This window comes from Mytilus trossulus, chromosome 5 (genome assembly GCF_036588685.1).
Source record: "Mytilus trossulus isolate FHL-02 chromosome 5, PNRI_Mtr1.1.1.hap1, whole genome shotgun sequence".
NCBI lineage: Eukaryota > Metazoa > Mollusca > Bivalvia > Mytilida > Mytilidae > Mytilus > Mytilus trossulus.
In genome coordinates, this window is record NC_086377.1 from 31,792,006 (window position 1) to 31,816,590 (window position 24,585).

The 24,585-nt window shown below is 34.0% G+C and overlaps 3 protein-coding genes across 4 annotated transcripts in view; 2 read left to right on the plus strand and 1 right to left on the minus strand.

Moving 5' to 3' along the window:
• Positions 1-412: 412 nt before the first annotated feature.
• Positions 413-2,651, minus strand: LOC134719578 (uncharacterized). The gene is made up of 2 exons (XM_063582572.1): positions 2,110-2,651; positions 413-1,095 (listed from the first exon to the last, which is right to left on the minus strand). The coding sequence occupies exons 1-2, from the start codon at positions 2,600-2,602 to the stop codon at positions 668-670; spliced, it is 921 nt and encodes a 306-aa protein (XP_063438642.1). The 5' UTR covers positions 2,603-2,651; the 3' UTR covers positions 413-667.
• A 1,247-nt stretch (positions 2,652-3,898) lies between these two features.
• On the plus strand, positions 3,899-6,189 carry LOC134719579 (uncharacterized). The gene is made up of 2 exons (XM_063582574.1): positions 3,899-4,375; positions 5,649-6,189. Exons 1-2 carry the CDS (start codon positions 3,916-3,918, stop codon positions 5,942-5,944), a joined length of 756 nt encoding a protein of 251 aa, XP_063438644.1. The 5' UTR covers positions 3,899-3,915; the 3' UTR covers positions 5,945-6,189.
• Positions 6,190-11,794: 5,605 nt separating this feature from the next.
• Positions 11,795-24,585, plus strand: part of LOC134718759 (receptor-type tyrosine-protein phosphatase S-like) — a 39,537-nt gene continuing 26,746 nt past the window's right edge. For both annotated transcript variants that reach the window (XM_063581449.1, XM_063581447.1), the window contains exons 1-4: positions 11,795-12,018; positions 13,168-13,470; positions 14,431-14,774; positions 24,416-24,563. In XM_063581449.1, coding sequence (XP_063437519.1) covers positions 11,979-12,018; positions 13,168-13,470; positions 14,431-14,774; positions 24,416-24,563 — 835 coding nt within the window. In that variant the 5' untranslated portion in view covers positions 11,795-11,978. The remainder of the gene's footprint in view (positions 12,019-13,167; positions 13,471-14,430; positions 14,775-24,415; positions 24,564-24,585) is intronic.

Genomic DNA, 24,585 nt, shown 5'->3' on the forward strand with positions numbered 1-24,585 from the left:
GGTAATGGAAAGCGAGAAACCTTTTATGTTATTTTAGACTCTGTCAATATAAAAAAGAAGATGTGGTACGATTGCCAATTAGACAACTCTCCACAAGGGACCAAAATGACACAGATATTAAAAACAACAGGTCACCGTTCGGTCTTCAACAATGAGCAAAGCTAAGACCGCTTAGTCAGCTATAAAAGGCTCCGAATTGACAATGTAAAACAATTCAAACGAGAAAACTAACGATCTAATTTACGTACAAATAGATAAAGAAAAACAATTTGTAACACAAACAACTCGGCGATATGCTTGAACATCATTACAACCTAGCTACGTACGCCCCTGTATCTGTAGCAGTCGATCGTACACAGACAAGATCATGTGATGAAGCAATTCCAGGTTGCAAAGTGGATAAGGCTCGGATCCAGGATTAAGTGTTTAGACATTGCGCCCCGACTGAATCCGCACCTATTTCTAAATATTAGTAGAAGATTCATTCAATTTACTCGTAACAAAAAACAGTGGCAACATTTAATCTCCTTATTTTCATAAAGAACAAAAACTTTACAAGCGGCCTTATAATAATATAAAAAAAAATGATAATAATGGCGTCCTTTCAGTCAATTTGAGAGAAAATATTGAGTTCCATAAGTCTTCACGATACTGTATAATAAATGAGTTATTTTAGCTTCATAACAGATATGCAGTTCATATTCGTGTAAGTATGTCTAATATCTTTTGGTTCTATGTACATTGTATCGTTGGCGTTCAGCTGTACCACAGCAGACCCTGTTCCACTGTGGTACATATCTATGGTCGAACTATATTTATACACCGGAGCAATCTGAACACTTGCTAGAAAGTGAAATTTACCCGCAGCATCATGCAAAACGATATTAAAACGAGAATTTGAATCTTTCGACATCAATGTTACTATAAATAGATACAGCCCAGGTTTTTCACAAATGAATTTACCATCGTTTTGTAAGGATGATGTATTCTGGAAGCCGTACGAGTTTATTACATTGGAGAATTTCATCTTCTCGTCATAATAACTATCCACAATGTAGTGCTTAACCATAAATCCACCGCATGCTTGTAAACCAACTGTAAAAAAACAAGAATAGGAAGATGTACATTTTAAGCAGCAACCATTTGATTTTCGGGGGGGGGGGGGGGGGGGGGGGGCTGGTCGCGAAAAAAATAGGCGAAATAATAAGTTTGTACAGAAAAAAAAACATAGCCCCCCCCCCCCCCCCCCCCGAAAATTAAATGGTTGCTGCCTTATCTGATTAGTGTTCTAAATGATAGATGTAGGAATGACTAAGTTGAATTGTGAGAGGGGGTCTACATTTCATTATTCTTTCATTTCTCAGACTATTTTTCTATATCTTTGTTTGTTTTCCCCGTTGTTCTCTACTTTTTATTTGTTCATCCTTCATTCTGCAGTTTTCATTCTGAAAACCCTTTTTATAGAAGATATATGTAATGAATAAAGTCCTAAACTCGTCAATGTCATTTCAGAATTTTATAAAATAAAATAAATTAAAAAATGAAGGGAGCCTATTTTTATAGATATAAATCAGTCACCAAAGCTTCATATTAAACTTTGAAAAGAACATATTATTACAAATTTAAGCTCATACAACTCTAAAACATAGTATGTAACAGTATTGATAAAAGTCGTAAGGGGATTATATCTATACATATAAACAATTCATGAACATATTTGGTTAAACTGAGCATTTTCAAGTTATGCTGACGACAGACGGACGGACGGACAACAGTTTTCCAACATAAGATAATATTTACTATTCTGATAATGAACTATATTAGATAACTATTCTTTGCCTGAAACAAATATTTATGATATTGATATAATTGATAACTACTTAATTGAGGGTTAGGATAGGGTTAAATGTTTAAAGAATAATGCCCTTAAAAAATGAAGATTAGAGAATAATAGGCAAAAACATGAAGATTAGAGAAAAAAGGGGTTAAGATTTTAAAGATTACAAAAAAGGGGTTATTTTTTTAAAAATTAGAGAAAAAAGGGGTAAAAATTAAATGTTTACAGAATAACAGACCCCAAGCCAGACCCTCATAATTGCGTTATCTTACCCATTTCTCTGTCGTTATCCAGATGTTGCGTCATATTTTCCACATTTGAAGAAAGTCCGTTAATAATTGAACTATAGTTCTGTGAAATGTTTTCAACATACGTCTTTACTTGTTGAATTTGTCTCTCGGCAGCGTCTCTAGTATCGTTTAATTTCTGTTCAAATTGAAGAAGTTCAACCTTTGAGCCGGTCTCATTTTCCAAACGGGATAATTTATTTTTAAGGTTCCCATTATCAGATACCAACTTTTGATAATTCGTCTTCAATAAAAGGGTCTCGTTTTGCAGATGTTTTAGTTCACCTTGTAAAGGACCACCCACATACTGCTCCAGCTGCCGGCGTGATCTTCTTTCTTCCATGATTAAATCCAGTAAGTCATAGTAATGTTTATCTGTTATTCCTGCGCTTCCTCCGCCCGGAGTAATCGTACTAGTGTCAAACAAAAACGCCCCCGAGAGTCCAAAACATAAGCAAAACACAACATATGTAACCATTTTCTTTTAAAATATTAGGTCTGATATGATGTTTTCTATTTCGTCAAGGACATTGGAACAAACTGATAATGACATGATATAGATGTTAGTGGTTCTTAGGAGCAAAAAAATGTTGACAAATAGATGAAAATCCTTAGATACAACCAGTATACGATAACGTTTTTATTTCAAATAACCTTTGTATTTGGAATAATAAGCGTAACAATTATTTAAACTGTATGCATATGAGATGTGACTCAGAATATATATAAGAGATTTTACATCAACGAGACAGCTACCCAGCGACACCAAACAATGCCGAAACACATATTAGGCTATTTACCGGATTTGTTATTACATAAGCAACACGACGGGTGCCACATGTGGAGCAGGATCTGCTTACCTTTCCGGAGCACATGAGATCACTCCTAGTTTTGGTGGGGTTCGTGTTGTTTATTCTTTAGTTTTCTATGTTGTGTCATGTGTACTATTGTTTGTCTGTTTGTCTTTTTCATTTTAGCCATGGCGTTTTCAGTTTGTTTTAGATTTATGAGTTTAACTGTTCCTTTTGGTATCTTTCGTCCCTCTTTTAGGTAAAAATTGCTACAGTCAAAATAGTATATTCATTGAAATATCTAGTCAAAACACAAATTTAGGTCAAAAAGGAAAGTCAAAATGATATAGTCATTGAATATATCTAGCCAGTGGCGTACCCAAAAATGTTATAAGTGGGGTCCACAGACTCACAGACTTCCTAAACGTCCCGATCCAGTCATGCGCCAGTGATTCAATATATATCATCAATCATTTGTCAACCAATTACCCAATTAACGGGAGCCTCGGGGACCCTCTAAATCCGCCTCTGCTAGCTCTTAATCGCCGCGAGTCTATATTATAGAGTTTTGAACACGACAACAGATTTACAATCAATGTCAAACCCATCAAAGGACAAAAACTGTTATGTAAAGCAGAGGACAACAACTTGTATTTTACAAAAGAATGCACTGCTTCTGTTTGGATGTCATAGCGTTGACTAATTAAAAGAACGTTTGGTAAGAAACGCTCGGCCAACGCTTTTAAGTCCTCCATAAAAACTACATGTATATAATTTGAACGGTTCATTATGACTAGGTGTATATTCGGACTAAATTGTCTTTATTACTGATAGACATAAGATTTCTGATTTGTTTATTTTACGTCGGACTGCACATACGTTAGTGTATGTACTTCATAGCTATATAAGTATTCATAAAGGTCTATACAAATACGCGTTTTATTTTAATTTTACATTAAGTTCCGTATTCTAATATATTTGTGAATACGTTCATGACAGAATGATTATATTCTTGATTTTGTGCTTTTCGTTTTCAAATTCATTTTTGTTGGATACAACAACTCCGTCGAAAGCCAGTTCCCATTACAATGATATAACAGATATGTTGACCGAGGAAAGAAAATACCGCACTCAACTAGAGCAATACTTAGCTGGTCAACTGCAACGAGAAATACAAGAAATGAAAAACGAAACGGAGAACTGGAAATCAAAGTCGTCAGACATCCAAATGGAAAATGCAAAACTTCAGAAAAGACTAACAAACTTGGAAAAGAAAACTAGCTCCAAAGATCGATTACTTTATCTTGAAACAGAGTTAAATAATTCTAGAAGTGAATCCGAATCAGACATGCGGGATATTAAGATGCGAATAGACAATGCGTTTCATAGTTTTGGTTTGGTGCAAGCCAGTATGAAAGCAAATATATCTCAGATACAACAGGGTCTGAACCAAGAAGCTGGTAAGAGTTATTTGATACAATGTATATATTGGTTAAAGGTCTTGTAATCATTCTTATGTTGTACTGTTATACCACTGTCCCAGGTTAGGGGAGGGTTGGGATCCCGCTAACATGTTTAACCCCGCCACATTATTTATGTATGTGCCTGTTCCAAGTCAGGAGCCTGTAATTCAGTGGTTGTCGTTTGTTTATGTGTTACATATTTGTTTTTCGTTCATTTTTTTTTTCATAAATAAGGACGTTATAGTTTTCTCGTTTGAATTGTTTTACATTGTCTTACTTATCGGGTCCTTTTATAGCTGACTATATGCGGTATGGGCTTTGCTCATTGTTGAAGGCCATGTGGTGACCTATAGTTGTTAATGTTTGGTCTTTTGTGGATAGTTGTCTCATTGGCAATCATACCACATCTTCTTTTTTATATTTGTTTTACATTAGACATTTGGGGGCCTATTATATCTGAATATGCGGTATGGGCTTTCCTCATTGGTGAAAGCCGTACGGTGACCTATAGTTGTTAATTTCTATGTCATTTGGTCACTTATAGAGAGTTGGCTCGTTGACAATCATACATCATCTTCTTTTTTTTATATTTGTGGTTTCTGCTTATTTTTTAATACTGATTTAAACAATGCAGATTTCTTTTCGTGCAAACTGGCACATGCGATCAGGCCTCACGGTCATAAAACTTTCGAGCATGATTTTTTACTCGGAATCGAGAATCAACCAATCAAAATGCTGGATTTCATGTTTCGAGCATGATTTTTGTGCTCAAAGCACTGAGCAAAGTTTTATGACTTCAACCCCTGGGGTAGTAATATACGCCAATGAGGCAGCAAAACGATAATAAGGAAAAATCAAAAAAATACTATAGAGAGAAAAATATAGTCTTAAAGAATAGACAGATTACGTGAGTAATACGTCAAACTGTCATATATATCGTATCGTGTCTCTATGAGGGTATGTGGAGGGTGTGCAGAATAATTGCACATTTTAATTTTTAAAAGAGCAAAAAATAAAGGGTTGCAAAAGCATAAAAAATAGAGGAAAACGGCATAAACAAAAATGAAAAAATAATGTTTAGAAAATATATATAATTGGGTGTTGTATTATAAAGAAAAGGGAAAATGGAAAAACGAAATAAAGAATAACGATTAATGTTGCAAAAAAATATCGAATAGAGTAGATGGGGGAGGGTACTGAGTTAAAAAATTATAGAAATGATAAAACCCAATCTTACTCTCTTACATATATCTCTTTCTTGTTCTCGTAGTTGCTGTACAGGCATGTGGTGGATACAACTATAACAATCGCCGAATTATATTCCATGGAATAAAGAACTCGTATGGCATTCACAACTTGTCAGATTTGGTGAACAATACCGGGACATTTCACTGTGAAAAGGCAGGACATTATTTGGTAATAATATCTTTAACTTTAACAGTCACAGAAGCACGATTTAGCATAGTAAAGAACAACTCAACGGTGTTATCGGAAGTCCAAATAGTACCAAAACATAATTATGTTCGTTCTATGATCCACACGGGGACAACGTCAGCTCTGGTATGACTAAACGTAGGTGATACCATCGCTGTCCGACAGTCTGCAAATGTCAGAGATATTTATGGAGATTCAACCTGTTTGTCAATTGTGAAACTGAAGTGAATGCAATTTTCCATTATAGAAAACATTTTTTCTTTTGAAGTTGAAATGCTGATTCCCCATCCCCCATACTTATGCACTTGTAATTGAAAGTATATTTTGTGAATCAACATGCAGTGATATCTTTTCCCGACAAGACATTTTTTCTTATTATCAACAAACGCATTTCAGATATAAAATGTTGCTTCTGAACAAATTGTGACTTGTATATTTTAATACAGATTATAAAATTAATATATATATAGATGACTTTCTGGACGAAATTTATTTTGAAGTTTAGCACATGATTTATAAACCGGCTGCTTTTTAGAATACATATGCGCTTAGAAAAACAACAATGTGTACCCCAAATGGCACCACTATGAAATGACATTTGATACCCCAAGATAAAAAAAAATCATCCACACCTTCACAGATATTAAACTGAATGGTCAAATAAAGAACGTGATTATTTTTTTTTACAAATCTAAAAGTGGTATGTCTATAAAAAACTGAAAAACTGAAATATTATAGAGTTATATATTGATCAACAGAACACAAGGAAAGCAATTGTTATATTCCTAACTGGATACAGGCAATTTCCAAAGAAAGGTGGTTTTATCGCTCGCGAAACCTTTCGACTTGTATGGCATTTGTTTATTGGTCCGTTATATTGACACAATAAGGAAAGCAACCCAAAAAGACATATCTAATTTTTTTTATAAAAGGGATAATTTTTCAATTCCTATTGCTAATTATACAGTTTTTAGATGTTGATGTTCCCTTGTCACCATCTTATGGTCTCAACTTGTACGATTCGCTCGGTACAAGGACTATACATTCGTATGTAGAACATGCAGTCATCTTATACATTCGGGTATTTCGCATCCAATCTTTTATGGGAATATTCTTTACAAAGCACAAAAATGTCGGCATTTACCTATAAACATAAAAAAAAAATCGTTAAACTGCGTTACTATTAAGAAGGAAAATGGTCACAATACTGTTGTCAGGTCATTAAACATGTTAAAGATGACATCATTTTGCTTTAATATTGATTCACTTATAGGGTCTTTGCATCGGAAATAAACACATGTATTCTAAATCCAGTTGTTGCCATGTTACGGGTTATGTTTTGTTTTTCTTATACATTTTATGATGGTATATTACTAAATCCCTAACAGGAGGGAGTGTACTTGATTTTCATATGATGAAGACATAATCTGCCAGTAACTGCTAGTACTATAGTCCTTTGTTAATTTATGTATCATAGTCATTTTGTTTCTTTTGTTACCTATTTTTACCTCCGACTCGGACTTCTTTTAAACTGAGTTTTACTGTGCGCATTGCAGTGTTTGTTCTTTCTACATTGACAAGAGGTATAGGGGGAGGGTATAGATCTGAAAAAAATCTTTAACTCGCCGCATGTTTGTGTCTGTTCAAAGTCAGGAGCCTCTGGCCTTTATTTGTCTTGTATGATTTTTAATTTTAGTTTCTTTTATATATAATTCGGAGTTTAGTAAGACGTTCATTATATATGTACTAGACAAGTACATATGTTTGTTTAGGGGTCAGCTGAAGCTAACCCCGACTCCTGGATTTTCTCGCTGTATTGAAGACTCATTGGTGACCTTCTGCTGTTTTTCTGCTCTTTGGTTGGTTTGTTGTCTCTTTGACACATTCACCATTTTCAATTTTATATATACTAGGTTACTGGGATAATAATCAGTTAGGATCCAGCATGGAAAACTCTATAAACAAACATCACAGACATACATCACAACTGAATAATAGAGAAAAAAAATAGAAAGACACCCCAAAAAAATCTCTTATACATTGTGTTTGGTGTCTGAAAACACAAGGAGTTGCATATAAAACCAACAAATGTCACTGATAAATCAAACTCCTGTTCTAGATTTTCCTGTATTGTTTTTTTAACCAGCTTATTTGCCTAAATGTTTTGACTAAACAATTTTTTGGTTATTTTTTGCATAGCATTACTTTAGATATTCTCATTCAATCTTGAATTTTGAATCATTCATGTTTATATATACTTCTTGTTTCAATTAGATTTAACGATTGTCATCTCCTGTTTAAATGTAACGTTTTATTCAAAATAGTTTCAAGTGTATGAATGGTTTTTTTTCGGAGCAATATATTTACATGCAACCCAGTGGCGGATCCAGAACTTTTAATAAGTCGGGGCCCACTGACTGCCTCAGAGGTGGGTCTCATTGGGGTCTAAGCGTGACGCGGGATTGCCGATTTTTCGTAAGCGTGAAACGTGAAAGTCAAATTATTGTGTCGTGAAAACAGAAATGAGGTCTTGTGGGACCCGGGAAATGACAAAAATATAAGAATTGCTTAGGTAGCACTCCACAGTTAGGTGTGTAGTTTCGCATTTTGGCCCCTGTGGATTTTTTAAATATGAGAGCTAGTGTGCAATAAAATTCATTTTTGGATAGCTGAGTATTAAAATAGCCTTTGTATTGGGTTTATATGAACATCAAGGTTATGTAATGTATGTAATATAGGCTGTTTTCTGTATGACAGTCCGTATTTGCATGTCCATACCATACATTGGTCCGGCAATTATTGTAATGTTTTTTTCCAACTTTTTCTCGCACGAACTTTGTGATTGGATTTTACGAAAAAATGAGGCGAAAGACACCCATTTTTTATTTGATTATTAGGAAGATTTAAGAAAACAGTTTCTAAAAAGGTATCACTCAAAGGCATTGAAATTCTAGTTTGATCCAAATTTTGGGGGGATATATGACATGTTCACCCCCCTTTTTGCAATATTTTATGGTAAATAAATGCTGAATGTTGCCATGGATACACATAAAAGGAATTAATTTTCACCCTTTTAACTTTGGAAAATTGAATCTATGGAAGATACTGATTACATACATATGCACATGTACAACACAAACAGTTAGGTTAATGTATTAGAAATCCAGGAATAGGAGATGATAAAACATTTTGGGGCTCATTTTTAATTTTATTTTCTAACTGTGGAGTGCTACCTTACGTACATAGTGTAAGCAGGATACGGGAATCTGACAAAACAGTAAGCGGGATCCGGGATCGGAACCCCCCAATGAGACCCCCTCAGAGGGTGTCCGCTACGGTCATGCTTCAGTGATTCTAAATAATTAACCAAATTTTCCACAGAAAGCCCCCCCCCCCTTTTAATCTGTCTCTGCAACCTTCATCTTTCATGTCTTAAAAATCCACTTTGATAGCCCTGCCAAAAAATAGCGCTTACCGACATGAATATTTTTTGTAGTAAGACTTATAAAAAAATATCGTGTACAAAGGGAGATAATCAGAACTTGTATATTGAACTGGATTAGTCTAATCATTACTTGGACAAAAATGTCTTTGATGCAATACCTGTTCATTTTCTTGCTTAAATTTACTATTTAGAATAATTAAAAAGCTGACGTTTATCCAGTTAAACAGTACAATCTAATACTTTGTTTTTGTCTTAAATCGTGTAAACTATCAAAATAAATACTGCATGTATGCATGTAGCATTCGGTATAAATCAGGGCACGTTCTTTCACGTTTATGACACAGCATTCAAACTTTTCATATATAATTTAAGTAGAAAGGACCGCAAACAAAAGTGAAGTATGATTTTACGTTCAAGGAGTGCACATCTATATATATATGACTGGGTTTGATCTATACACATGGAAAAAAGTATTGCAACCCCAAATTGAAATTTAAAAAACACTCTTTATTTTTTTGTGATATAATTTGGTAAAATAGAACTAGTTAAACATATTTTAAGTATCACCTGAGTTTATTCAATAAATATCGACTCGATAAAATTGTATCTGCACATGCAGCTACTGTACCCGTAAACAGCAAAACAGATGTTTTTATCCCCATTGTTTTCAACACTTTGAATAACCAAGTTTTTAAAGTTATGTGATTGACACCTTGTAATGGGTCCTTGACAACTCTTAACTGCAGCAAGATGGCAGATTATCAGCATAAGAGAAGAAGGGATGTCGCTGTAACAACTGCACGTATTGTTGGTCATCACCATTTCACTATAAGTCGTTTAGAGAATAAAAATCAGGCAAAAAAGGCTGTTAAAGACCTTCCGAGATAATGAAGACCCCCTATACCATTTGCTAGAGAAAACCAAGCATAAAAGAGGGACCAAAGATACCAAAGGGACAGTCAACCTCGTAAATCTAAAACAAACTGACAACGCCATGGCTAAAAATGATAAAGACAAACAGAAAAACAATAGTACACATGACATAACATAGAAAACTAAAGAATAAACAACACGAACCCCACCAAAAACTAGGGGTGATCTCAGGTGCTCCGGAAGGGTAAGCAGATCCTGCTCCACATGCGGCACCCGTGAAGGTTGGTCAGAAGGAAACCCATTGCATTCAAGACAATCCCAGAGTACGTGGTGGCCATACAGGAGCCTTTTAACAAAAACTGTTCGAGATCAACTCATCGCTACTGGTTATCGTGCGATATAAGACCATTTCGTAGACCTTTGATAACAAACAGACACACAGGTTCCCGTATCCAATGTAGTGCAGAGCTCGCCAAATTTGGAAATTATCATCGTGGAGGAAGATCCAATGTTCAAATGGAATTTGGTTCATCTTCCTTGGCCCGATCGTAGCCCGGCTTTGAACCATATCGAGCATATATGGGACACTATTGGTCGGAAAGTGTGCGAAAGGACACCCCAGTTCAAACACATCATGAAATAAACAATGCCCTTTATCAGAAATGGTTGCTGCTACCTAAGCAACAAATAAGTCGATTTATGGCAGGAATCAGAAGCATTAAGATGCGGTTATCCGTTTGAATGGAGGCTGCACACAAAGTACTAATTCTTTGGCGTATAACGATCAACCATGATGTGAACAGTCATCTGAAGATTAATTTTGAAATGTCTGACATTGTAAAGTTCGACTACAGTAAAAGTTGTAAAATGCAGTTTTTTGTACAAAAAACACATCATTTTGTTATTAAAATTGTGGTTATATTAATCGGTTTTTTTTCAATCATTTTTTGTTCGTTTCAATGCCAATGTTATCATAAACTATGTTTCAATAATAATATACACATATTTTATTATATTTCATCCAAAAAAGAGGCTGATTTTATAAGTTTTAAAAAATCAAGGTGTTGCAATACTTTTTTCCATGTGTATATATAAATAATCTAATCAAACATAAATGTACATTATAGACAGTTATAACATATACATATTGTGGTAAAGTTTTATTCAAGTGAATTCTCTCAGCATGCATTTATTTTAGTAATTACAGGTCCTCTATTAGTTAGCAATACGTATATTGTATGATTTTGATTGTTTGGTTTCTGTCTCAATAATTAAAGTCTGTCTCTTTTGATTCCGATATAAAGATCGAATTGTGTTACAGAATATTAACGAAAATATCCATTTTGTATTAAAAAAAAACTTTGAGGATCAAGGTCACAACGTAATACCCGATATCATACCAAGACGCATAAGATTGTAGACAAACATTCCAAGAACATGACCAAAATTAGTGACAAATGAACAAGAGCCTTTGGCATTAGTCAACATGCAAGTACAATTAATTCTCTTGTTCGTGGTCACACTTTGACCTTTTAAAATCTTTCGTAATTTAAATTTTAATTATTTATTAGTTAATATCTAAGGACATCAAACAAAGTACAGAGTTAATCGATTCTTTGTGGGATTACTACTTTAACAGAAACAAATTAATCCTCTGTGACGTAATCCATCTTTAACAAATCACTTATCCAATAAAGTATATCTCGAGATGAGATTTCCTGTCGGTGGCCTCTTAAATCGTGAAGTATTTTGAGGTCAAAGTTACAGATTCTGACAGATAAGATGAAAAATAACAAGAAAACGTCCAAAATGGTGGATTTTTTTTCAAAATAAAACAATTGGAGTAAAATGGATGTGAAGTTCTATCTGGTGATTTTTGACCTAATTGGTAAGTGGTGTTGATTGCTTTAGTAGATATTATAAATGTCTTCTTCTCATTCTATCTTTTGATGTGCGTTCTAGAGTTAACAGCTGTTGTAGATTTGTACCGATTAGCCTGTGTACACACGCGCACGTGTTAGTTTAATTATTAGAAATAGTTTGAAATAATTTATGTGATCTATATTGCCAAAATGTTTAATTTAATATATGTTTATTGAATAAATGCGCTTATATCCCAAATGGGGTTGAAGGCATACATATTAAATCAACAAAATAATTTTAAAATACATCATCAAAACAATTAAAGAACAAAACTTTAAATTCATATGTATCTATCATGCAGTTGTTGAGTCCTCCCTCCCGCTAAGTGACCATAACTTTAACAAATGGTGCTGCATTCTTCATAATTGACGGACACAAAAGACATTTAACCTTTTCTACTTCAAAATCATCTACATGTATATTACATTGTATTATCTATATCGGAATAGATAATTTTAACTTTCTGTAAATATTCAAATCTTAAATCTACAATTTTTTGTACATGTAAAGAAAAAATGTTCTTCGTCATCTATTTTGTTGTTGACATAAACGTTCTTCTCTATTTTTATATTTTTGTATCTGCCCCTTTCAATTTCAATTTCAATTTCCAAAATATGGTCACTTACCCTTAATTTAGTAATTTTTTTCCCTGTAGAGCCAGAGACACACGTATATATGTCTCTGGTAGGGCTTAGGAAAATTAACATTCAGACAAAGAATATGTAACTCTTTTCAAAGTTTATGTCTCACACACACATACATTATTATTATAAATGTCTTAGGATGAAAAACTATGTGTGTTTACTGTATACAATGGTATACTATGGTGACATTGACCTATACTAGTACTAGTAATAGATAACATTGCAGGCGCGGATCCAGAGGGGGGGAGGGTCCGGGGGTTGGACACGTTTAAACATGTTAAATGTGTTCTCCAATGCATTTTTCTTTGTATTTATATTTCTAGTTTGTTTGCGCTGATAATTTCGATGTTTAGCACCTCAACCGGTTTTTTTTAATTGTATTATTTATAACACATTAAAATTGCATATTCACTAAGTTCGGTGCAATTTGAATAGCTTCGCCTATGCATTTTTATTCTTTATCATTCCAGTTTGCTTGTTCTCTCAAGTCCGATGTTTAGAACCACCAGCAGGCTTGCGTGCTTACGCCACCTCCCCTAATGCATTCCGTGTGAAGTGGATAGACAAATACAGAAATTCAAAACGGAGCACACAATTTACCCTTAGGTATCGAAAAATTCCTGGAGATGATAAATATAAATATTTAAATACGACGAAAGGGGAGGTCAAAAGATTAAATGTGATAACATCAAATGGGTCATATGAGTTTTCCGTGAAAGCAGTCAGAGGAAGAAAAGAAAGCGAGTGGTCAGATCCTGTCCAAAATTCTCTTGGTAAGTTAAGTAGGTGTCTCGTTTTGCTAAAACCAAAATGGACAATACAGTGCAGTGGCGGATCCAGGGGGAGGGTTCGGACCCCCGCCCCTTTTTTTTGACGATCAATGCACTTGAATTGGGACATATAGTTGGAATCCCCCTTTGTCCTGTGTTGGAAACCCCCCTTTTTCAAATGGCTGGATCCGCCACTGCAGTGTACTGCTATCGTCTCGGCTAAGAAAGTTTTGAAAACTTATCTTTCTTCTACATTTCTTTCTTTCAATATTTTCACATTTTTAATTAAACCGGAAAAAAGTCAAATCTCATGACTACAAGAGGTTCGAAAGGAAATCATATGAATTTGGTTTGTTTGAATTTTGAATAATAACAAAAGTCATACGAATTTAGATTGCATTAATCATGTTTAAATAATATGATAACATATGTCTTTTCTGACTGATATTGCAAAAATTGCCTTTTCGTTTTAAAACTTGTGGAGTTTTAAGATCTTTAAATAACTGCTTGTTCGTTTTAGAACTTGTGGAATTTTAAGATCTTTAAATAACTGCTTGTTCGTTTAAGAACTTGTGGAGTTTTCAGATCTTTTAAAAGAGGGACGGAAGATACCAAAGGGACAGTCAAACTCGTAAATGTAAAACAAACTGGCAACGCCATGGCTAAAAATGAAAAAGACAAACAGAAAAACAATAGTACACATGACTCAACATAGAAAACTAAAGAATAAACAACACGAACCCCACCAAAAACTAGGGGTGATCTCAGGTGCTCCGGAAGGATAAGCAGATCCTGCTCCACATGCTGCACCCGTCGTGTTGCTTATGTGATTACAAATCCGGTAAAAAAGTCTAATTCGGTAGGTCAAATTCATGAAAGGGAAGGGGATTGTAGTTACGACGCTGACATGCTGAAATACAATAATACTATTTGCACTGACGGATGCATGTTATATCTTTGTAGATTCTGAAGTAGCAGTCGGACCTCCAAGAGGATTGAAAATTAAAGACAGCACACCAACATCAATCAAAATAAAATGGAGGCGTCCAAAAACGAAACGAAATTTAATAACAAGCTATCGAGTCACGTGGAAAATGTTGGGTAATAAAATTTCTAATGTGAAGCAGACGAAGCTGAGATCCCTTTTAATCAATAAACTGAGACCATCGTCGACTTATATAATCAAGGTACAAGCTGTAGACGAAGCAGAAGAATTGTCAGAACCTACCAAGATTTCATTTAGGACAAAACGAAAAGTACTTCTACGTGCACCCACCAATTTTACAGTTGAAGTTTACGGTACCACGGTAAGTAGGGCTAAGAAAGAGAAAACGGGGGAACATGATAACCTCAACATATTCTACATGTGCATGTCCTGACTCCTATAGTTATCTTTTGTAACTGTTTTTCATTTCTATTTTTGTCCATAAACCAGGCAATTGATTTTCAAGTTGAAATGGTTTTATATTTGTCATTTCGGGGCCTTTTATAGCATGCTATGCGATTAGGCGTTGTCATCGTTGAAAGCTGTATATATATGGTAACTATATAGTTGTTATTTTCTACATTATTTGAACTCTGGTGGAGAGTTGTATCATTGGTAACTACAACCATACCTCATCTTTCTTTATACACTACCTATTCTGTGAAATGATCACTTACGACGGCTATGATTGTTGATAGATTGATTGTTACTTTAAACTTATTTCTTTATAGTGGATTGGGGAACAATTGCAACTTATAGTAATCCCTTTACACTTTGCGGTGCGAGTGCTGCCTTATAGCGGCATTAGCCTGTTCAAGTTCGAAATATACAAGGGTGTCTTTTACGTGCAAGAGATAAGTCTCTCTCTTAAGGGTATACGATACAGTTTTGATCCTGTATTTACAAGTTCATGAAAATTTGCAAATAGGCTATTTCTTACCTAATTAAATCAAATATGTAATAAAAAATATACCTTCATGTGCTACTTTTTGAGTAAAATGAGGTAGAAATTTTGTATATTTGCTCAAATTCAGATTTGTGGCCGTAATTTCTTTTTCGAAAGAAAGACATAACTTTTTTGTTATAAAAGATAAACACAAATTGTTTTTTGTTAAATAATCGGCAATTTCTGTATTTTATAAGTATCCTAAAACATTATGCATATTTTATTCAGAAATAATTTATATTTATCAATTGTTCAAGAATTCAGGAAAATACGTCATTTTTCGCTGCATGTTTATCAAAATTAAAAAAAATCCTCTATTTACAGTTTTATAAAATTTGGGTCACATAATCTCCCTGCAAAATGAAACAAATTGCTGTTTTGAAAAATAGGGGTCCATGAACTCGTTTTCAAATTAAATCAGTTTGAATGATAAAAATCAGTCGAAAAATGCATCTTTTCCCGATATGTCACAGTTTGACGTCGCGAAAATAACATTTTACGTTAGCAACGTCATTACCTCCCCTGTAACTGTATCGTATGCCCTTAACACGGGTCAGTCGTTTGTCGTCCCCTTACGATGGACTATCATCGTTTTTCTCAAGAACATTCTCGCAAATGGTGTCAAGGGAGAGTCGAAAATTGAGTCCTTGAAATTTTCACCCCGGATCGGTAATCCAACCAGTAACCTTTCAAATTGTGTTAGTACAAGTCTCTCTCTAGATTGATTGTTGCATGTTTAAAGTTCAGTGGTCCTTATTTCATGCATATTCAGGAGGAAACAAAACAAACAATCATGATTATTGGTTTCCGTAAGAAAAACAGAAATTTTGAACTGCTACTGCAAACCATTTTTTCTTGCAACAAACCAACTATTAACCTTGTCCCAATTTGCATGAACTGATTTCCACTGGACCATACCCGTAGCCAAGGGGTTCAAGGAGGAGGTTCAAACGAACCCCCTTTTGAAACCAAATACGCACTGTTAAAGTCAACGTTCTGTTCAATTTGTGACTGTTAATGTCGAGTTCATGAGTCGAAATACCAGCCCCCCCCCCCCCCCCCCCCCACCCCATGGAAATTCCTGGCAACGGGCCTGTGGACGTTAATCAAACAATAATCAACCAGTCAAACACCTATTGAGTCTATGTGTAGACTTGTCTTACATTTTTGTTTGCAGAGACAATCTAATTGAAATAGATATCTCTAATTTCCTTATATTCATATGAAAGAGTTGAACAGATGCTGAATTTATTATTTTCCTGAAAGTAAATCATATAATTATTAATATTATGATTCAGGCTAACATGACACATGGGTAACAATGGAAATACAGATGTAATACCCAGTAACATGTTCAAGCAAAACATTGATTTTGAATAAATATATAAAGCGCTTCCACGATAGTCTAGATGTGTAATTACTAATTAATAAAGCGTGGCTTAGGCCAATTTGTAATTTCGAACGTAGCAAGCAATAACGTGTGAGAATTTAACTGAGGCATTAACATCCAGTATAATACTCATTCGCCACATGGACACATTTTCGAATTAGAACTTAAAACATTAAATTTTCCGGAATTTTTTTTTGTCGTATCGATTTCCTTTACTGAAAATACTTTCAAAAGCTGAACGAGACCGGCAACGCCTCTGCCATGCTTCAAATTAAAAAAAAAATGCACCTGCAATGTCTTAAAAAGATTTTTCACAGTATAGTGTGCAAATTATATAAAATTATTTATCGCTATTTTGTTCATTTTTCAGGCTTTGATCATTTTTTGTGATAATTTTTCATATCATGCTTCTCGCTTGAGATGGAAAATTATCGCTATATCTAACGAGATACGTGACGTTGCTAATGAAATTGACATAACACTGACTGGTCTCAGAAAATAATGTCCTATTTATTTTCCTGAGACAAGTGCCTGTGTATGGTCTATAATTCAGACAAATCTTTGACTGAATACCACTGAATCTTAATCTAAAAAATCATAACTCGGATTGTTTTTACATGATTTCAAGCACCTACATTTTTGTACATACTAGTATACAAAAAACATTAAAAAATAAATGTGGAAGGTGTATGAAATAAAGTCCATGAAGTTGTACTGTCCATAATCTATACGTTTCCCTCGGACCACCCTCAGTCATCGTTTCTCTCCCCTATTCCTGTGGTGCTCTTCCTTGGCTGTTACCTGTTACCTAGTCTTTATCTTCCTCCTCTAGCAGGAGCTTCGCTTCTATAGCGTAATTCCAATTTGCACCCTTATTTGCACCCTAACCCTTACACACGGGGCACTCATAAAATCAGTATACGGAGGTAGTTATTATAATAATTTATATAACATATAAATGGTTTGTCCTCTATGTTGATTTCGATGCTCATGAATATCAAGTAACTCATTTACTCTGACATCATTGTTCTCTTTATTTGTTTAAGATGTGTAATGTTATTATCTCATGTTGCCCTTTCTGTCATAGATACTTTAATCTATCCTATCCTGTTTTATCTGAACTTAAGTGTGTTTATACTAACGCAGATAGTTTTATAAACAAAATTGATGAGTTCAAAACAAGATTTATTAATGAGGAATCAGATCCTGACATCATAATTAGGTCTTTCCACTTTTCTGTGGAAAGACCTATTGTTTTTCTTCTGATTATTTTTTTTTTTTTTTTTTCTTCCGCCTAATTTTGTTCTTGCGATAAATATTTGTTTCGCAACATGTCGCTTAGATATTTGGTATATGATATCGAACAGTTTATGCGCTTTTGAAATTTACCCTGCGTAAACGAATACTTTTCTTTGTTGGAGTTATCTACCCAAACACTGTTTTCCATGTTAGCGCAACTCCTTCGCAACCGTAAAATATTATGACAAATTTATTTTACAAAATTGCTCGTTATATCCTTCGCATGATTTGTCCTATTTTGACCGAAGCGATATGAACGCTCCATATGAGAGTTATTTCCCCTTATGCATTTGTTATAAGTGATATGCATTTCTATCTTGTAAACCATTAGTGCTAGAGACCTAGGATCTTTTGATTTGAGGTCCTTGGTCCAAAAAAATGAAAATAAGGTCAAGGTCAAAGGTCAAGGTCAAATTCAAAATTTTGATTTTGGCTTATTTTCACTCTTTTTCATTAACTTTATAAGATTTCGACAAATTATTTTTACTAAATTGTTAGTTGCGACATGTCGTAACTTATAAATTTTGATTGGAAGGGTGCGTAGACAATAAATGGGAGTTTTTGCCCCTTTTATATTTAGAATTATGCGTAAAGGGATATTACTCATGAACCATACATAATACAGACCTAGGGTCTTTTGATATGGAATCCTTGGTTTATGACCTTAAAATTGAGGTCAAGGTCATAGGTTAATTGGACGTTCTAGATTTTGACCTTTGCTTGAAATTCATATTTATACATCATTAAGCCATAGGAACTGACATTTTCAACTGAATTTTAATATTTTCATATCAAAATAGATACTTATTGGCGGAAAGACCATCAATTGTTCTTTGAATTTTTTTTTTTCTTCCGCCTAATTTTGTTCTTGCGATAAACATTTGTTTTGCAATATGTCACTTAGGTATTTTGGTATATAATATCGAACAGTTTATGCGCTTTTGAAATTTACCCTGCGTAAACGAATACTTTTCTTGTTTTCCTTGTGAGCGCAACTCCTTCGCAACCGTAAAATATTATGACAAATATATTTTACAAAAATGCTCATTATATCCTTCGCATGATTTATCCTATTTTGACTGAAGCGATATGAGCGCTCCATATAAGAGTAATTTCCCCTTATGCATTTGATATAAGTGATATGCATTTCTATCTTGTAAACCATAAGTGCTAGAGACCTAGGATCTTTTGATTTGAAGTCCTTGGTCCAAAAAAATGAAAATTAGGTCAAGGTCAAAGGTCAAGGTCATATTTGAAATTGACTTATTATCTCTTATTTCCAGAAAATGTATAAGATAACGACAAATTATTTTACCTAAATTGTTTGTTGCGACATGTCGTTACACGTAAATTTTGATTGCAAGGGTACATTGAACGTAAAAGGGAGTTTTCTCCCCTCTTGTATTAAAAAATATGCGTATGGTGATATAACTCATTAACAACCTATAAATAAGACCTATAGTCTTTTGATTTGAGTTCCCTGGTTTGTGACCTTGAAATTGAGGTCAAGGTCATAGGTTAATAGGACGTTCTAGATTTTGACCTTTGCTTTAAATTCATATAAATACATCATAAAGCCATAGGAACTAACATTATTAACTGAATTTTCCTATATCAATATCAAAATAGTTCTTTACTAGTGGAAAGACCTTCAATTGTTCTCTGAACAATTGGTTTTTAATTATAACTGAAGTTCTTCCAAAGAATAGTAGATACCGTATTTTAAAGGCAGAATTATCAATTGATGGATATGATATCTTTCCTTTCCTGAGAATTTTCCAACAAATAGTGTTCGTGGAATTATTATTTATGTAAAACAGGAACTTCAAGCAGTTGAGATAGACATTGAGCATGAATTTAAGGAATATGTTTGCTTAAAGATAAACCTAGTGAATAACGATAAACTATTAGTAGGTTGTATTTATAAGAGTCCATCTTCATCTGAAGAACAACACAAGGCATTAAACGATTTACTTGTGAAAATTAGCAAATTAGAAGACTCATATTCACATGTGCTTTTGACAGGCGATTTAAATTTTCCTGACATAAACTGGGAAACGTGGTCTGCTAAAGATAATATTAGTACTAACTTTTTAGAATGTATACGTGATTGTTATTATCAACAGATGGTAGATAAACCAACACGATATCGTATTAACCAAGAACCATCACTGCTTGATCTTATATTAGTAAATGATAAGAACTTTATCCAGAATATTGAATATCAAGACCCGATTGGGCACAGTGACCATAATGTTTTAGTTTTTAACTTTAAATGTTATTTAAAATATGAGAATTTGAAAAGCTTAAAATTTAACTATTTTAAAGCTAATTATGACAAGTTAAAGGATCATATGAATGTTAACTGGGAAGAATTACTAGCTAATAAAGATACAGAAGATATGGTTAGCATGTTCATGGACAAATTATCGGATGCTATGAATTTACATATACCGAAAAAACATATATCAAAGAAGAAATTTAAAACACCTCTTAGTGCTGAGGCTAGATTATCAATCAGGAAAAAACACAGAGCATGGGAAAAATATAGAATCAATAAAGATAACGAAAGCTACAGGGGGTATACAAAAGCTCGCAATAAAGCAAAAGCAACAGTTGCTAAAGAAAGGAAAAACCGGGAAAAGTCTATAGCAGAGTCTGCAAAAACAAACTGTAAAAACTTTTGGTCTTATGTTAATGCAAAGCGAAAATCTAAAAGTGGCGTATCAGAACTTCATGTAAAAAGGGATGGTAAAAACTTTATTGCAAGTACAGATACAGAAAAGGCTGAGGTACTGGCTGAATTTTTCACTAGTGTTTTTACAGTAGAGGACGATGATGATGATACATTTATTAAAAATATACCATATATATGTTGAAGAATCTAGCAATGATAACTTTAATATTAAAGAAATCAACAAACTTCTTAAAAACTTAAATACTTCAAAATCACCAGGACCTGATCAGGTACATCCAAAGGTATTATTTGAACTAGCTGATATAATAGACACCCCACTAACCATGATTTTCAATAGCTCATTTAAAACTGGTACGGTACCTAAAGATTGGAAAATTGGCCAAATTACAGCTCTCTTTAAGAAAGGTGACAAGAAACTAGCTTCAAACTACAGACCTGTAAGCCTGACTAGCATTATATGCAAGCTGATGGAGAAACTTATAAGAAAGAAAATCGTAGACCATATGAACCGTTATAATCTTTTCAGCGATAGACAATTTGGTTTTATTGGAGGTAGATCAACCTCATTACAACTATTAAAAGTCCTAGATCACTGGACCAGTATTTTAGATAGTGGTGGGTCAATAGATGCAGTTTACACCGATTTTATGAAGGCGTTTGACAAAGTCCCGCATAGACGACTTATCAACAAACTTAGATCATATGGCATGAGCTTACAAACATGTAATTGGATCAAGAACTTTCTTAGTGACCGCCAACAAAGAGTACAAATTAATGGAAACTTTTCAAAATGGCACGATGTTACTAGTGGTATTCCGCAAGGACCAGTTTTGGGCCCAATTTTGTTCGTTATATTTATCAACGATTTGCCGCCATGTGCAGAGTCTGATGTATACATGTTTGCCGATGACACTAAACTATATAGAGCTATAAACAACGATAGTGACAACATCATAATGCAAAACGACATAAATAGTATGTTTAAGTGGAGCGAAAAATGGCTTTTACGTTTTCATCCGGACAAATGTAAAGTACTTCCAATTTCTACCAAATCCAATTATGGACAAGATAGCACTTATAAAATGTCGACATACGATGGATCTGAAATCACACTAGAAACAGTTCAATCAGAGAAAGATGTAGGAGTAACTATAGATTCAAAGCTAAAGTTTGATAAACACATACAGACACAAGTCAACAAAGCAAACCAACTAGTTGGGATTATTAGAAGAACTTTTAAATATTTAGATTATAAAAGCTTCTGCCTACTATTTAAGGCGTTAGCCCGTCCTCATCTTGAATATGCTAGTAGTGTATGGAACCCCTACAAAAAGAAAGATATTGAGACAATTGAAAATGTACAACGTAGAGCTACAAAGATGTTACCCAACCTTAAAGATTTGTCATACGAGGAACACTTAAAAATTCTGAAAATTCCAACTCTAAAATTTAGAAGGCTAAGAGGCGACATGATAGAAACATACAAGATAACAACAGGTGTATATGACTCAAAAGTGACAGAAGGTCTATTTACTCGTAATACCAGCTCGACAACAAGAGGCAACTCTATGAAATTAGTAAAATATAGAAGCAGACTAGACATAAGAAAATACTACTTTACTAACAGAGTAGTGGAAGTATGGAACAGCCTACCAGACATCGTAGTGACCGCAAAGAATGTAAAGATTTTTGGAAATCGCCTAGACAAGCATTGGAAAGAACACCCAATGATATATGACTTTGACACTGAATACACCTATAACACCGGAAGTAGCACAAGTGTAGTTAGTGACGATGAACCAGAGCCAAATATAGAGGAGCAAACTGATCTCCTGCGTTTGGAAACACTTAGGTAGACTTAGGTAGGTAGGTAGTAAATTATTGCAGCATCTTTATCCAAACCTCTGTCTTGGTTCCGTTTCATTGATTGAGCATTTTGAAAAGTTGGCAGGTATGAGTAGGTGGTTCTAAAATGGTGCGCGAGTCCATTGATTGAGCTCATTGATATAAATATATATTAGACATATTTAACATGGTGCCAACATTACTACATCAGGTGCCGATTTAACCAGTATAATACTCATTACTGGGTGCCGATTTGACCAGGTACCGATTTAACCAAGTGCTGATTTGACAAGAATTCTTGTTACATATAGGTGCCAGACCACGAATTCAAAATCCTGACCTAATGGAGCAATTTAAAAAAAGGGGGGGGGGGGGGTAACTTTGCCCTAACCTTTCCTACCAAGAAAATAACTGCCTACTGAAAATCTTTTTTGTCCTGATGTGATTTTTTATTAATTCAGATAAGAGGGTGGTAAAGGGGTGGGACACACACATGATATAAAAATATTACTCAGGCATTCAGGCAGCCATTTATATTAATGGGCAATGAAGACTTTGCAATCACCTTTTAGCACCCGCTACTTGCATCTTCTTGGAATTTTGTTTATTATTCATAGTTATTTGATGGACTTCATTAATATTATACCTATTGCAAATGTAGAATGGTAACAATATACATCAATTTCAGATTAGATTACACAAGTTTCAGAAGATATTATAACACACTAACTTTTTAATCAAATGCTTGACATGCACGAGAAATTGAACAGAGAAATTGAATACCAACACGAAACACAGAAAATAAATAAGGGAAAACATGATGCATGCAAATCAAGCAAAACACGTGAAACAAGAAATAAAATGTCAAAACACAAAAATATGTGAAATAAAAAGGTCGAAAACAAAAATAACCCTTTACCACCCTCATACATGTATAACATGTATAACATGTATAAGCATGAAGACTTCGTAGGGGTGTGCCATTTTTGCCTAAAAAAACATACCCATTTTAATATAAAATTCACTGAAAATTAGTACCTATAGTTATATAAATATTTAAGAAAGAATGACCTATACTTATATACAATATTTAAAATATGACCCATGCTTATATAAGCACTAACTCGTCATCACTCAAAATTCATAAATATACCAGCTACCCTTAAGTTTTTATATATGAATTGACATCGTTATTGAAGATCAAATCAGGAGACAAATTTCCGGGGGTTCATTTTGGAACTTTTTTGAAAGGTAAACTTTCAAATGGGATTGGTTTAATTTAATGTAATAATTGACCATTAATCATGTAAGATTCTCAATAGCATAAATAATGTAAGATTCTTAATAGCATATGATATTTATATATGTAGATCATTATAACCCAAAATCAATATACAGTTATAATTTAATATAGGATGTCATTAAAAAGGAGGGTCATTTTTATATAAAATCTTGCAAAATTATGACCCATATTTATGGCACATCCCCGTATACCCAATAATAGGAAGTTACCCCCTGTGGACCTTATTAAGTTGTGACTTGGATGAAGAGTTGTCTCAATGGCACTCATATCACATCTTCTTAATATACATGTTATATCTATTAACACTCAGTATAGGTCACAGGAACAATATGTACTTAACCTATAATGGTTTAATTTTTAAATTGTTATTTGGATGGAGAGTTGTCTCATTGGCACTCACACCACATCTTCCTATATCTATTAGCAATGTCCTAATTCATCAAAAAAATATAAACTAACACAAATTTTACAACATTTTTCAGAAACTAGTTGTTAAATGGGGCTTACCAAGAGGAGATGATTTTAAAAAGATAACAGGGTACCAGATCCAGTACAGACAGAAAGGGGTACAGAAAGGGACACTGTGTACAGTGGTCACTACTAAAAAGAAGCAAAAATATATTATAACAGGTAATTTTAACACTCATTCTTG